The sequence below is a fragment of the Schistocerca cancellata genome, chromosome 7 (assembly GCF_023864275.1).
Source record: "Schistocerca cancellata isolate TAMUIC-IGC-003103 chromosome 7, iqSchCanc2.1, whole genome shotgun sequence".
NCBI lineage: Eukaryota > Metazoa > Arthropoda > Insecta > Orthoptera > Acrididae > Schistocerca > Schistocerca cancellata.
In genome coordinates, this window is record NC_064632.1 from 161,535,050 (window position 1) to 161,550,547 (window position 15,498).

The 15,498-nt window shown below is 39.2% G+C and overlaps 1 protein-coding gene across 7 annotated transcripts in view; it reads right to left on the reverse strand.

Annotated features, from left to right (window-relative positions):
* Positions 1-15,498, reverse strand: part of LOC126092496 (rho GTPase-activating protein 17-like) — a 313,454-nt gene that overhangs the window by 26,673 nt on the left and 271,283 nt on the right. For 5 of the 7 annotated variants that reach the window (XR_007521344.1, XM_049908117.1, XM_049908116.1 and 2 more), the window contains exon 14: positions 5,651-5,786. The exons of the other annotated variants lie outside the window; for them this stretch is intronic. Coding sequence is in view for 4 of the 5 variants with exons in the window: in XM_049908117.1 (XP_049764074.1) it covers positions 5,651-5,786 (136 nt within the window). In the remaining variant the exon portion in view is untranslated. The remainder of the gene's footprint in view (positions 1-5,650; positions 5,787-15,498) is intronic. 7 annotated transcript variants of the gene reach the window in all.

Genomic DNA, 15,498 nt, shown 5'->3' on the forward strand with positions numbered 1-15,498 from the left:
AAAGAGTTGCTAAATTACAATAAATGACAATTAGAAGCACAAACTGACCTCAGTCCTTGGCCGTTTCCACAATCCTATTACCTGTCCTGCCCAGTGGGTTTAGCGGGCATTTCACTGGTAGCAGAGCCTGGATACACTCGGGCTTACCAACTTAGTTGCGGTCAGTTTCACTTCTGTTTCTATTGTACCTGTGGCATTGTATTGTTTGGTTTGTATTGTTTCAGGTGTTAAGATAATGGCAGTCAGACAGTGACCGAGTATTGGTATGCTGAGAAGAGACCATCTCGTTTATGAGTTGGCAGTAAAGCATCAACCGACTGAGGGCAGTGCTCCAGAACTGGTAGCACGTTAGCGCGCTGCCATGTGTCAGCCGGTTGACGTCACACCAGCGGTTGTCGGAGAGACAGGAGTGGCAATTCGGTTTCCTGTAAGGCTACTGAAAAGCTCTTGAAGACATTATTTGTCTTCTAAAGGGAACCCAACCTGGTGACAGTCAGCGGGATTGAGTGCGGACACTGATAATCCATTAAGTTCATACATTTCCTTCTGGTCTTAAAGTTCTGGTAGCTCTTTGGTTGTCAGCTTCGTACAGACACCCCAACTTTGGTCATCTTGTGAGGCTTAGCTCGGTGTATTCTACTGTGTAGGGATGTTTGGTTGCCTGGGGCATGTTTCCTCTACATTGTTGAAGTCCGAGTGGGTATCTCACTATTTTCGTTGCTGGCTTAGCAGTGGCTGTGAATTGGTCGTCTTGCCGGAGTTAGGTCGGTCTCTTCCCGGGGCAGGGATGTTGGGTAGCCAGTGGGCGTGTTTCCTCTGCAGGGATGGGTCCGACCGAGTGTTTCGCTCACGGCCTTTCTCGGCCACTGTCTTGTGCCTTTTTAGAAGCTGCTAGTTATTTTATTTCGGCATATCACCCCCAGGTTTTGGTTCGAGAGAGGGATTGGGGGGGGGGGGGGGGGGGGTTGAGCCGTGCGTGGCTCGTGTTCCCGCCATTATGTATTTTACACCTTGTTTTTAACATACTTCCATCTCACTACGTTAATTTAAATTACTACTGCCACTGAGTTGCTGCTTTGCATGACTGTGAGCGGCGTTAGCAGTGCGTATCGATATATCCCCTCTCGTAGTATCTTTGCTCGACTGCTATTACTTCCTGGTCATTGACTGTTGTAAGGGAGTTAGTCGCAGTTCGGGTGGCCGGATTGGGTTGTGAGTTTGGGCTGCCAGTCAGTTGGAATGGGTCTGGAGTGCAGTCCGAACCTGCCAGTCGGAGTGGCAATGTGGCACTTGGGCAGTCGGGTTGGAGCAGCAGTGAGGTCTGCATCGACATGGCTCGCCCGACCATTGCCGCCATGGATTACTTGAGCCAGGCCACAGTCTTGGTGGATCGTCGGTTGGTCGCTCTACCGGATGATCTGTTTTAGCTCGCTGATCGTTCAGGAGTCGGCTATCTGCAAAGCGGCGCTAGTGCAGTCGGGTTGGGGTAGCAGTGAGGCCTGCGTCGAATTGGCTTGCCCGACAGTTGCCGCCACTCATCACCTGAGCCGGGTCACCGTCTTGGTGGATCATCAGTAAGTCGTCCTGCCGGACGATGCATTTGGGCTCACTGATCATTCATGAGTCATGTGTGTGTGTGCGCGCGCGCAGGCACGCGCAGCGACTCCCGATCTGTTTTGGTGTGTGTGTAGTTACCATTGGGTATCGTTCAGGTCTTCGTGCAAGTGTTTGTCAGATTGTGTGTGTAGTTGTCCTTATTTCTACTGACGATTAGTTTTGATGTTGTTGGCACTCTAACAAGGGAACCTCCCCATCGCACCTCCCTCAGATTTAGTTATAAGTTGGCACAGTGGATAGGCCTTGAAAAACTGAACACACATCAATCGATAAAAGAGGAAGAAGTTGTGTGGAACTATGAAAAAATGAGCAAAATATATAAACTGAGTAGTCCATGTGCAAGATAAGCAACATCAAGGATGACACAAACTCAGGAGCGTCGTGGTCCCGTGGTTAGTGTGAGTAGCTGCGGAACGAGAGGTCCTTGGTTCAAGTATTCCCTCGAGCGAAAAGTTTAATTTTTTATTTTCAGTTTATGTGACAAACTATTATGTTTTCATCAGTGTTTTGGGAGTGATTACCACATCCACAAGAAAACCTAAATCGGGCGAGGTAGAAGAATCTTTTTACCCATTCGCCAAGTGTACAAGTTGGATGGGTCGACAACAAATTCCTGTCATGTGACACACATGCCGTCACCAGTGTCGTATACAATGTATCAGACGTGTTTTTCTGTGGAGGAATCGGTTGACCTATGACCTTGCGATCAAATGTTTTCGGTTCCCATTGGAGAGGCACGTCCTTTCGTCTACTAATCGCACGGTTTTGCGGTGCGGTCGCAAAACACAGACACTAAACTTATTACAGTGAGCTGTGACGTCAATGAATGAACGGACAGATCATAACTCTGCAAAAATTAAGAAACAAAATTTTTCACTCGAAGGAAGACTTGAACGAAGGACCTCTCGTTCCAAGCTGCTCACGCTAACCACGAGACCACGTCGCTACTTAGCCTGCGGTCTCCTTGATGTTGCCTATCTTAAACATGCACTACTCTTTTTGTATATTTTGCTTATTTTTTTCATAGTTCCACACAACTTCTTCCTGTTTTCTCGATTGATGTGTGTTCAGTTTTTCAAGGCCTATCCACTGTGCCAACTTATAACTAAATCTGAGTGGGGTGCGATGGGGAGGTTCCCTTGTAAGAGGAATCGGTTGGTTATTGCAGATGAGGGAAGTTCTCCGCGCAGTGCAGTCGGCTGGGGCCACCGGCAGTCCCTGCACAGTGTTGGAGCATGTGTGGAGCTGTCCAATCGCAACGAGCTTCGTGGTTCGCCGACTCAGGATGTCAAAGGTGAGTAGTGTTTCAACTATCCAAGCCACATCTATTCATGTTGTGGTGGTTCGCTTCGGTGGTTTGCTGTTGGGGAGGTTTTCCGGTGAGCAACACCAAATGGTTCTACTGCTGAGATTTAGACGCCATGTGGTGCAATTAACTATTTTCGTCGACTTTGATTTGAGCGCACCAGTGGCATTTTCTGTCTTGTGGCCATTAGGGTTCCGGTTACCTGCCCTGGCCACTAACGTAATTTCAGGAAGCATCCTTTCCTCACCTGTTGTCACTGTCCAACATGATGTGTAATTTTGACAGCTAATATGTACTCCATTGTGGATTATCACATTTGTAACATTGTCGGTTGGGGCTCTCATGTACGGAATGACGGGAAGCAAGTTGTGTTGGTCGGTCCGTGGCTGCCCCTCGGTTTGCTTCTGACGGATCAAGTATAGTTGGGCTCACCATCTGTCTCACCTATGTGAACGAGGGCAGACCGACCTCCCTGGAGGCCTTCTGAGTGCCACCAGTGTTTAACTATCTGTTGTCGGCTATTTTAAATTTTAGGCTCTTGGTTATTGTTTGTTTCTTAAAATTTTACATATTAATTTTTAAATTTATCTTTCCAGCCTTCTGCCTTTAATGATTGTGGTAATATATTTTGAAATTTTGAAGTCTGATTGTGGACCTCAGCCACTGGTATTGCACCTTGCATATGTCGTTTCCTTAAATTATTTTATTGCTATCTTAATTGGATTTTTATCTCGTTAAAATTTCTTGTTGGAGGCCTTCAGCCGTGAAAGAGTTCCTAAATTACAATAAATGACAATTAGAAGTAGAAATTGGCCTCAGCCCTTGGCCCTTTCCATAATACTATTACCTGTTCTGCCCAGCGGGTTTAGCGGGTGTCTCAAATGAGACAGACAATTTATGAATAATATTTAGATTCAACATACTCAATAGAAAATATTGCTGTGGTAATTATAAAGCTTCTTTGTGAAGTTATTAATAGTTCGTTATCACATGATGTGTCACAGATATATTCAGAATTGTGAAAGTTACTCCACTGTATAACAAAGGAGACACAAATGACATTAACAGCTACAGGGCACTATTCTTCCTGCCATGTTGGAAATACTGAAAAAAGTAGTGTACAACCATGTAATAGCACTCCTTGAAACCATAATAATACATTGTTACAAAACATCGGTTTGAGTTTTACACATGCTAATAAAATTGTGTCCAATGAAACTGTGATTAGGCACGATGTCTCTCGAGGCTCAGTTCTGAGTCCACTCCTTTTCCTGTTATCAATTATCTGCCTCTGAATCTGTCTAAAGCCTAGACTGTTCTGTGCACAGCTGATACAAATCTCCTTTTCCAAAACCTGTCAGTTGAAATAATGAGAGAGAAATTAATTCATTACATAAACTAACTTCCTGTTTGCATAATAACAGACTATTAAATACAAGCAAAACTGCATGTATACTACTCAGTGCCTCCCAGTGCTTGATTTTTAAAAGAGGTTCTTCTGAGGGTGTTTTTCGAAAATTTATTCTGAAGCATTTTTCCATCAGAGGTGTCAGTACAGCGTACCATCATACAACAACCACTGCTGCCTCCAAAAAACACCGTACCTGTATAGATCCCATACTAGTAAGTGACAAAGCAATAGTTCAAGTCAAGAAAATTAAACTTCTTGGGGTATAGATCTACAATAATTTACAATGGAATATTCACAGAGAAAAAGCTGCAGAAAATATTGAGCAGTCTGTGGTACGCTTTTTGGACCCTGTGATATCAAAACACTAAACACAGTTTATTTTGCAGTAGTCCATTCAACTACACTTTACAGCATTCCATTTTGGGAGTTAGTCCACAGGAAAATTTTTGTGATGAAAAAGGGACTCATAAAGGTAATGAACATCTACCAAGCCAATATTAAGGGAAGTGGGAATATTAAGTGTTTCCTGTATTTATATATCAGAAACTGTGATATCTGTTAAAAGAACTTGTAAATCTGTTCACCATGGTAATACATGTTCCAGTGCAAACATTCATCTTATGTGCAAAAGGCTGGCCAAGGATCTAGCTGGAGTAAGAAATATGGGCAGTGTGTTCTACAACAAATTATCCCAATCAGTTCCTGAAAACAGCAAGACACTTAGGAATAAAATTAAGAACATTTTACTTAGACATACTTTTTGTTGAGCTGCGCTACATAATTTTATTAGTATAGCTTATCATCATACCTTTCCTCTGCTACAGTTTTTGTATACCTATGACTTGTCCTGTAACTTTTGTACACACATACGATTCTTGGGACCAAAATAACTAAGTACTAGTTTATGCCACCAACTTTTAATCATGAGTAATGTCAGTGAATGGCTCACGCTACACTCAAAGACAGATCTGTCAAAGCTACTATTTCAGTTACAGTGGTTTCATCATCATACTTAAAAAAAGGAGGGGGGGGGGGGGGGGGGAGTACAGTAAGATGCAGGTGATATATTGTGAATGTGATGTGTGAAATATTAATTGTAAGCATCAAATAATATATAGAAAAGAGGTAAAACACATTCCCAAGTATCTTTATCATACAAGACCTTCCAATTGTAGCAGTGTAATACTTACATAGAAATTCCGGTGCAAAGAACTTAGGAAACGTGCTAAAAGCAATTCAATTTAATTGAAAGATGTGGTACCTGCTTCCTTGTAACCCACGTATTGTGTCTACTATGTGAATAAAATATAACTCACCTGTTAGAGACGATGTCCTACCACGAAACAATGGGCTCTCTTGTGGCAACCTTTCACTTCCCACTTGTATTATAGACACTTGCTGCTTGTCTACTGAGTACAGATGGGCACGTTCAAGCATGGGGCGCTCTGAAGACTGCACATAGCACCCACACCATAACAAGAATGAAATCACATTGACACTAGTGTGTGCAACACAAAAAAAGGCCATCAGTGATCTTTGCTACCCTTTGTGCATGCCAAACCAATCATGCAAATATCAGCATTGAGAATTCAACTCCACAAGCATCCAGAGGAGAAAAGAAACTGCATGGACTACTGCCCTCTTTAGTATAAATATATGTAGGTTACCCAACAGAACTTGTAGGTGAAATATAAAAATATCCTGAGAGCTTATTTTTTCTGGCAATTTTTTTTTATTTTTTATTTTATTTTATTTTATTTTTTTTTAGCAAAGATCAATGATGGAAAACTGAAGCAATTACAGAGACAGCAAAACTAGCTAGAATGAAGACATAACATAAGAATGAACATTAAGTCAGCCACAGTACAAAGTATAAAGCTATGTTCCTGCTGTAGCCATACTTTTACTTCTCAGTGCACAGTAAAACAAGACATGAATTTACATTGGTGCCCAAGCACCAGCAAAGAAAAGAAAAAGCACTGCCACTTCCCCATCAACCAAGCAAGTTTTTTTTAGAACCAAAGCACAAGCACTGGACCATTTATTTTACTGCAACATAACTGTTCAGTGTACAAGCTATATGGAAAAAGTATCAAAGGAATGTCAATAACTGAGGCAATAACAGGTGCAGAGGCATAGTCATATTCATCATAATAATCGGTTAGAACAGCTAACAAATGGCAAGAAAAGTACATGATTCAGAAGGTAAAGCTTTGAAAGATAGAAAGAGATGTACCTCATAAGCAATGTACTCGTTACCGAGAGTTCACTGAAACTGAAAAAAATTAGCTGTGACGCTTTTGAGGAAAACATAACTGGTTACCAAAACAATGGGCTCTATGAAATAAATGGTGGTGTAGTATTTATAGCAGTAAGAAAGAATTTTAAATCAACAGAGGTAGAAATACAGTCTGCATGCAACAATGGTGTGGAAATGAATCACTGTTGAGGATAGGATAAAAATAATATTAACTATTATACCTGGAGGCGATAACTGAAGAAAATGAATGAGACAAAATTTCCGGCAAAACTGTTACAAAAGTTTTCTCTGAAAATATCTAGAACAAATTGTTTGCAACCCTATCCATAATGAAAATATGGCAGACCACAGACTGGCCATATGTGTGTATGAGTTGTGCTTCTGTGCGTGTGTGTGTGTGTGTGTGTGTGTGTGTGTGTGTCTTCTATTTCGAAAGCTTAAATGTTCAGCAGTCTTTATAAGAAAGCCTGTTTGCAACTCACTGCCTGCTCTATGTGGTGAGTCAAAAAATTGTGACATTAACATCTGTAGTGAGTTAAACATATAAATTTAATTACGGAAAAGCACAAGTCAGCATAAGACTCAGTAGAAAATCTGGAACACATACCTCATCTAAGGAGACTGTTTACAAAAATCTTACCCAATCCAATCATCCGTGTTAATTATCCAACAGGGTTAACTCAGAAAAATGTTTTTAAATGTTCAAAGAAGAAATGTAGTATAATTCATGGGCTTATTTACACAAAGGATTGTAAAAGAGATGCAAAAACAAAGGAAGAAAACCAATGTGTGTAATCAGAACAGGAATACTCCAAAAGCTGTGAACCTACACCAGCAATGAGCAAAAAACCACTTTTTACATATTCTATTCCTTCTAAAAAGATGAATTTCTGTAAAACGTCATACCATTCACCATACCAAATACGGATAAAATTCAAATTTATACATGTGTCCACAAAGACTGGATACATAGGGAATTCTAATAAATATTAATAAATAAATAACAAAATAATTTCTAATAATTTTTTTCCAGACCGAACGATGGCTATGTCTAAAGAAGAATAAGTGGAGTTGGTATTCTTAAGTGGATGAAAAGGATGGCCATATCACAATACTGCAGAAGAATTTAACCTTCGGCACCCTCATCGTCAGCCTATTTGATTTGCTGCCATTGGAAAAATTAATCAGCAAGTTTTAAAAAAAACAGGCTGTGTGTTGGACAAACCCCATTCCAGATGACGAAAGACTTCAGAAAAAATGAAAGAGGCTGTCTTGGCCAAGGTTTATGCTAGCCCAAAGAAATTGCTTCATCAGACATCCACGGAGTTGACTGTTCCAAAGACAACCATCACCAAAATCCGGGCAGAGGAGAGGTTTCATCTGTACAAGTTACAGATATTGCGTCACTTAAATGAAGATGATCCCAATAGACATATGCAGATGTGAATGCTTTGCAGATAAACTGGATGAAAATACCAATTTCACTCAAGACTGTGTGTTGTTCAGTGATGAAGCTGTGTTTTATGTCAATGGTGAAGTGAAAAGAATCTTTGATACTGGTCTCAAGCAATCCACATTGGATGAGTCCATCCTAACAGCAGGGCTCCCAACAGATGATGTATGCAGTGGTTTGTGGAAAGCTCATGTTCTTCCTTCTTTGGTGAACATTTAACGGGTGAGACTTATCTGAACACGCTGAGACAAATTGATGCCTCAAACTGAGCGTTTGGGTGAGGGACTTGCAGACTAGTTTCAGCAGGATGCAGCTGTAAGAGATTGGTTGAATGACAGTTTTCCTCACTGGGCTGGGAGAAGAGGTCATGTGGAGTGTTCCCCCCATTCGTCAGATCTTCCTCCCCTTGTTTACTTTTTCTAGTGTATGCTGAAAGAGAAAGCTTACTCAGTGAAGATTACAAATTTAAGCCACCTAACAGAACACATTACCAGTCAGTGTGCTAAAATTGACAGCAATTCAGACCTATTCCGTTGAGTTCACCTTAATCTTGCAATGCATATCAAATTAAGCATTGAAAATCACGAAGTTGAAAATATTATTTATTACATTAAAGTGACTAAAATGTACTTATTATTATTTATTATACTTCCCTATGAACCCAGACTTTATGGACACCCTGTATAATGTTGTATTTCATACGTCAGCAGTGACCGACAGGTAGAATTTAGTCTGTCTGCTCTTACTCATTCAAATTCAATAGGAAGCCATTTCCTAAGTTTTCTGGCTTCACTCATCTGCTTTTCCCCAGATAACTGGCAGATTTATTCTTGCTGCAGCCTTGGTTGACATACACAAATTCTTTTCTGAAGTAGAAAAATGAATGTGATTAACCAGTTACGGAATTTCATGATGACAGACCATTTATAGGAATGATAGTAGCAACTGCAAAAGTTAGTGTCACATACATTTTTGTTTGCTGAAAGTGGTTCTTTGACTACAAAATATCTCTATGTAGATCAATGGGTTTTGCAGCTAAATATCAAGCCTGCAATCAAAGGAAGAGAGTGAAGAATGAGTACTGTCTGCAATTTCCATTATTGAAACATACAAGGTGCTACCCAAAATATCCAAGAATTTCATTGTACAGATAAAAGCAGTAGCAGAACAACATTCCACCACTACATGTCTTGAGGTACACATCGTAGCCGCTGCAGCACAAAGTTGTGCCATCTTTGGCAAGAGTTGTAGCTGCACATGTCAGGATGTGTTTCAGTGCTTCTGTGAATTGTGAACATGAAGGAGCAAAGGATTTGCTTCAAATTCTGTTTCAAGTTGAAGAAAACTGCATCTGAAACTCACCAGGAGCTGACAGAGAATTTTTGTGGGAATGCTCTGAGTCAAGCAAGAACATTTGATTGCTTCAAGCACTTCAAAAAAAGGCCGAGAATCTATGAAAGGTGACAAACATTCTGGTCAACCGAACTTGCACAACGGTAATGACCATGAAAAAGCATGACATGATTCATGAAGACTGAAGGCATGTTTGTAACAGACTTCAGCTGTTTTACAGTACACGTCAAAGAATTCTAGCTGATGAACTGAACACGAGACAAACTGCACCGAAGTCTGTCCCTTGCCTTTTCACCATCAGCCAACAAAGCCTCAGGATTCAGACGTGCACTGAGCTGCAACTAACAGTTCTTACCCAGAGTCATAACACAGATGATGAACCTTGGGTCTATGGTTATGAGTTTAAAATGAAGCAGCAATCATCACAATGGAAAATGCCATCTTCTACATGGCTGAAAAAAGCTCGAGAAGTTCGCAGCAATGTGAAGTCAATGCTGATCATTTTTTTGACATTTATGAAATAGTGCATAAGGTGGTGGTTCCAACCGGTCAGACTGTCAACGGGCAGGGAGGAGTTTTGAGATGACTGAGGGAAAATGTTCGGCACAAACAGCTAGATTTGTGGAAAAAGAAAGACTGGTTGGTGCACCATGACAACACACCCATGCACACCTCATTCACTGTGAAGGAATTGCTGGCCAAAAACAACATGGCAATGGTCCCCCACCCTCCACACTCGCCAGACCTAGTCCTATGCGACTTCTACCTGTTCCCGAAAGTAAAAATCACATTAAAAGGGCAAAGTTTTGACTCAATTGAAGGCTTCCAAGTGGAATGGCAATGGGTCCTGAACACCCTTCACCCTGCAGACTTCCAGGGGTGCTTCCAAGAATGGGAACAACACTGACTACTTTCAAGGTGACAGAGGACATTAGGACCTAAGTGCAGTTTTCTGATTTTTACAATGAAATTCTTGGGTTGCTTTGGGTACAACCTTGTATTTTGAAGTGTGTAAGATGGAAAAGAAAAATCACTGTGATGTGTGCTTGATGAAACACTGAAATTATGTTCATGAGCACTTAAGACTAGTTTTACACACTGAAAAACAATAAGCATATGAAAGAAGACAAAATAAAAACAGGAACTTGTGTTAGGACACCACTAATCTCTAGTTGAGATGCCAAATAATACATTATCTGACAGAGAAAACCATTCAAGCAGTCCAAGGCTTCTTTACATTGGTGAGATACTGCACCCTACATGAGATGCTGTTTGTGCTGTCACCAATGGGTTATATTTTCCAGTTTTACATGATGCTAGTAAGTTGCATTTATGTTAACAGATTTGTAACCACAACTTCTGTTGTGATAAAATAAATAAAAATGTCTGTGAAACTGTCGAACTTCCATTATAAGGAAAATAAGTGCTTCAGACACTGTAAATAATGGGAATAAAGGCTAGTAGGACCAAAAATCATGACAGGCTGTCAGAAAACGTGGTCACCACCGTCAATGCAACTTATTAGCATCATGTTAAGACTGGAAAATAAATGACACCACAAACATTGTTGAAACTTGTCTGGGAAAAGTAAGGCAGAATATCTCACAATTTGTTCTCATCAATTACGAAAAAAAAGAAGAGTATCAACATCCAAAAAGATGATTAATTCATTAAATGTTTGTATAATTCAAGACACCTCTCACAAGGCCATATAGTTAATGAAAATAACACTTTCTGGACGTAATGTCAGATGTGATGTATAATGCTATTCCAGGCCTGAAAAAAGGAAAGGCCCCTGGATATGATTGTATTTCAATAGATGGAAACTCCACATAGGAATAACAAAAATGTAAGAACAGATAGAGTGCTACTAACCATAAATAAGATACGTTAAGTTGAAAACTGGCACAATTAAAAGTTAATTGTTTTTAATAATTGTTACTGTAATTTTAATTGTGCATATTTGCAACTTGATGTGTCTCCTTTGCGGTACGTAGCAATCTATCTTTTCCTGTTGTTTGTATTTCAATATACGTGATTAAGGCTGGAGGCAAAGTATCACACAATAAATTTTCATAATTATTTACATAAGTCTGAAGAGGAAGACAGTACCCCAGAAATGCAGCAATGCTGTAATTAAAACTAAACATCTATAAGTCTCCTCTCCATAATGCATGAGATCTACAATAAAAATATCACCAACTGAACACCATAGTGGCGTTAAAGAACTTGTGGAGCGGCGGCCGAACCACCCCGCGAGGGGTCTCCCGGCCACCAATGCCATACGCTCATTATCATTATTACCAACTGCACAGAAAAATGTTGGATTTCACTCATGCATAAGAGGATACTGGCTTTTGGTGTAGATACTGCAGGTCAGAAACAAAATTGTAGATAGAAGTAATGAGAATGAATTACTACTTTTTCAGGTTTTCATAGACTTTGGTTTCAACAATATCTGTACTAATACTCCTAAAGAAACAAGGCACTCATTCAGTATATGTGAGTATATTGAAAAATCAGACCCCATCACATATTAAAAAATTTACTACTGACACAAGATATCAGGCAAGGCAACTGAATGTCATTAATTTTCAGCATTCAAAGAGGAGGTTTTCAGATCTTTCAACTGGGAAAATGAAGGAATACACAGATGCTCAGTAATGGGATGTAAAGAACCACCTTCATTTTGCTGTTGACATTGTGCTATGTGCTCCGCTGCTGATAAACTGTTAATAGTTAATGGAAGAACGTAATAGAGCTAATGAGGGATTACGCTCACTGAAAAATAGCACAAATTAACAGTGATGTCTTAAGAGTTAGTTGATGAGCTTTGTATTTTATGTAATTGAAGATAATGATTTGATTGACAATCAACAAAATTCAACAGAAGAGTAAAAATGACATGGAATGCTTTTAATAAACCAAATAAGATATAAAATTAAGCTTGCTACAAGTTTCAAAAGACAAGTTTACAATCACTGTGTACTGCCAGTTTCGACTGAGACAGGGACATTTAATGAAAAACTGTCAAAAACTGAATGTTGCATGGAATGGAAATACATCATATTGGAAATTACTAAAACAGGAAGGAAATCAAACAAAGAAAATGTAGTGTACATGGTCAGGACATGCAGCCAGATGAACGGATGGTGGGACGACCATAGACAACATGCAGGAGCAACATACAGATTTGTACAGCTGAAGACTGTAGTGGATGGAAATGATAATGGCAGCCATTATCTACCAGCAGATTCCAAATTGCTGATGACAATATGTCGTTTCTCTTGCTTTTACCCCAATGCAAATAAATATCTTGGTCACCACCACCACCACCTGTATTCCATACTGTAATTTTACAGAGAATCTCTAAGAATGATTGATTAAACATATGAGAGGGCTGAACACCTTAACGTTGCCACTTAAATGGATAGATAACAAAAAAGGGCCCTACCACACTTCCACTAACTAGCGTATTCCAACTGGTCAAACTCAGTCTCTCTTTTGTACTGAACACCCAACAACATTATGTGCTACATCTTCAGAAGACTGGCAATGGAATTTGTATATTGTTCTCATAATACAGTACGCATTAACAGCACAAACTACCAACTGCAGTTGCACAGATGAGATTGATTTTGTACAATTATGAAACACAGATTCCATTCTTGTTGACTATGTTACCAAAAATATTTAAAACCATCAAATAGTTTTGATCATGGCTGCTCCCCCTTTCTCTCTGTGGTGTCTGGTCATCAGTTTGACCCTGAAAATTGTGAGAAGTTGGTGTTCTCTGAATACATGTTACTATCTATCCTCTCCGTGCTAGTGAAATACCGCTGACGAAGTTTTCTTACATCAATGAGATTCGAACCAGTACCTCCACAATGGGTGTCATCACAATAGTGTATTTTAATCAACTGTGATATGGATGCAGTTTTTTGAAACATTTTTTTAGTACATGTGGAGACCTCTGACCTAAGGTCTAGGTGGGAGACAGAGGCACAATGATATATCTATTGTGTTATCATGAACCTATTTGTCAATGAAATTAGACATGAGAAGTTAAACATGGAATCTGGACAACAATTATTGTCTCTAACTTTAAACTTCAATAACCTAAAATACTTGAAAGCAGATACCAATTTAAGCAGACTTTATAACATTACAAATCTAGAATTCAATTCACAAAATTATGTGAAATGATGTTGGTGAAAACTATTCAGAAATGCTGAATCTGCAATGTAATGAATAATGAATATGTCGTGACAAACAAAAGTTTGTGCCAGACTAAGCTTTGAACTTAGACCTCCGGCTTAGTGTGAGCAGTCACCTTTGACCTATCTTAACACACTTCATGGCCTAACTCCAAATTTTGGTGTCACTTACATTTTATCCCATTATTTTAAACAGAATTGGCATACATCCTTATGGCAAGGTAAGCCACTGTCCTCCATCAAAACTGCTTCCTCAGTAATGTTATACATACATGTCCCATGAAAGAACCTCTGGTTTTATGTTTGGAGGACAAAAAAGATGACACCAATAACAAAAAAAGTTTACGCCAGGTTTTGAGGGTGCTCAGATAACCTAATGGTCTAGTACAGCCCTGATGTAGCACTAACTCTGATTTGTCACAACACGTTCATTGAAACCTACATCTTAACTCCACTGTGAAAGTTAAAAGGATATATAATCTTGTAATGTTGTACATGGAAAAGAATAATATGCATTTAAATTAGGCTAATTTTAACAATTACCATGTTATTTAAAAAATAATAAATATCTCTCAGTACATTCTTAATGATTGTTGATCTTGGGAATAAAGGGTGAAAATGCAGTGCTCACAGACACACGAATTCTCCTTATAATTAGGGAGCAATTCCTTGTTCAGAAATCCATGTCACTCCTAATAATGACTATCAGCTCGATGAAGTACACTTTATATAAGAATATAAGAAAAAAATCAGTGGACAAAAAAAAAGAATATTGATGAGGGAAACTGTATATATAAAGATAATTCCTCCTATTTCTAAATTTCCTGTTTCAAATTTCAATGAAGACAAATGAGAATTTGTAAGTTTGCACTCCTTCAGGGAACAATGTATTAATAAGTTTAACACAGTCAACTTGGGTGGAGAGTTTCATATATTCACATAAAGCTGGAAGTTATGCCTGCAGTAGTATATTCAATAGCAGGATCTCCAAAGTTGAATGTGTTCCAGTAAATGGAATGTACAAGCTAGTGCAACACTCTGCATTTCATCTTTTAGACACACCTTTTTTCAGCGTATTCTATTGATTATTATCTATGATCTTTAACCCAAAAAGCCCAGGTTCCAGCACAGTCACTAAGTTTTCATAAATGAGATATTGTGTTACAGTGGTCAAATACTTCTGATATAAGGAAGTTCCATCATTCTGTCAAGGAGGAGTAAACGATCTCAGACACCCCTCACATCTTCAAAGTGATGAATTTCTCACAAAGACAGAAAAGAACAACAGCATGAGAATGCAATACAAACCACTTCATTTCGAAAAGTACACAAGAAACAGGCAACCTTCCAAAATAATCCTGTAACAGCCACTTCCTAAGAATTGGGAAAAAACCTCTGAAGCTACACTGATTTTCCAATCAGATTCTCACAACAGGATTGCTGAAAAATCGTGACACAGATCTGACATTAGATTAGTATTAATTAGTTTGATTAAAAGGAAAGGCAGCTAAGAGAAAGATGTAATGGATGTTTGCATCACCAAAATTAGGAAGAGTGGTAAGGTAACTGTGAAAAAGGACTTCAACAATGCTGAAGACTTAAAGTTGTTGCATTGATACAGCAAATTACTTAGCACAGAATTTGGGTTGAGCATAAACAAGTGATAAAGAACAGCAGAAAGAAGAACAGGGTCTTTAGTTCCTTCTTAATACACAAAAACTGGTGAGTACCTAGTATAAGTAGTGAAAGACTTCACCTCTAGAAAGCAAAATTACACGAGACATCCAGAAGGATGGTATATCAGAAGTGGATTGATACATATGAACAAAAGTCAGCAACAGAACTCCTCTGGAATTAAATATTGACATGAAATTGGAAGAT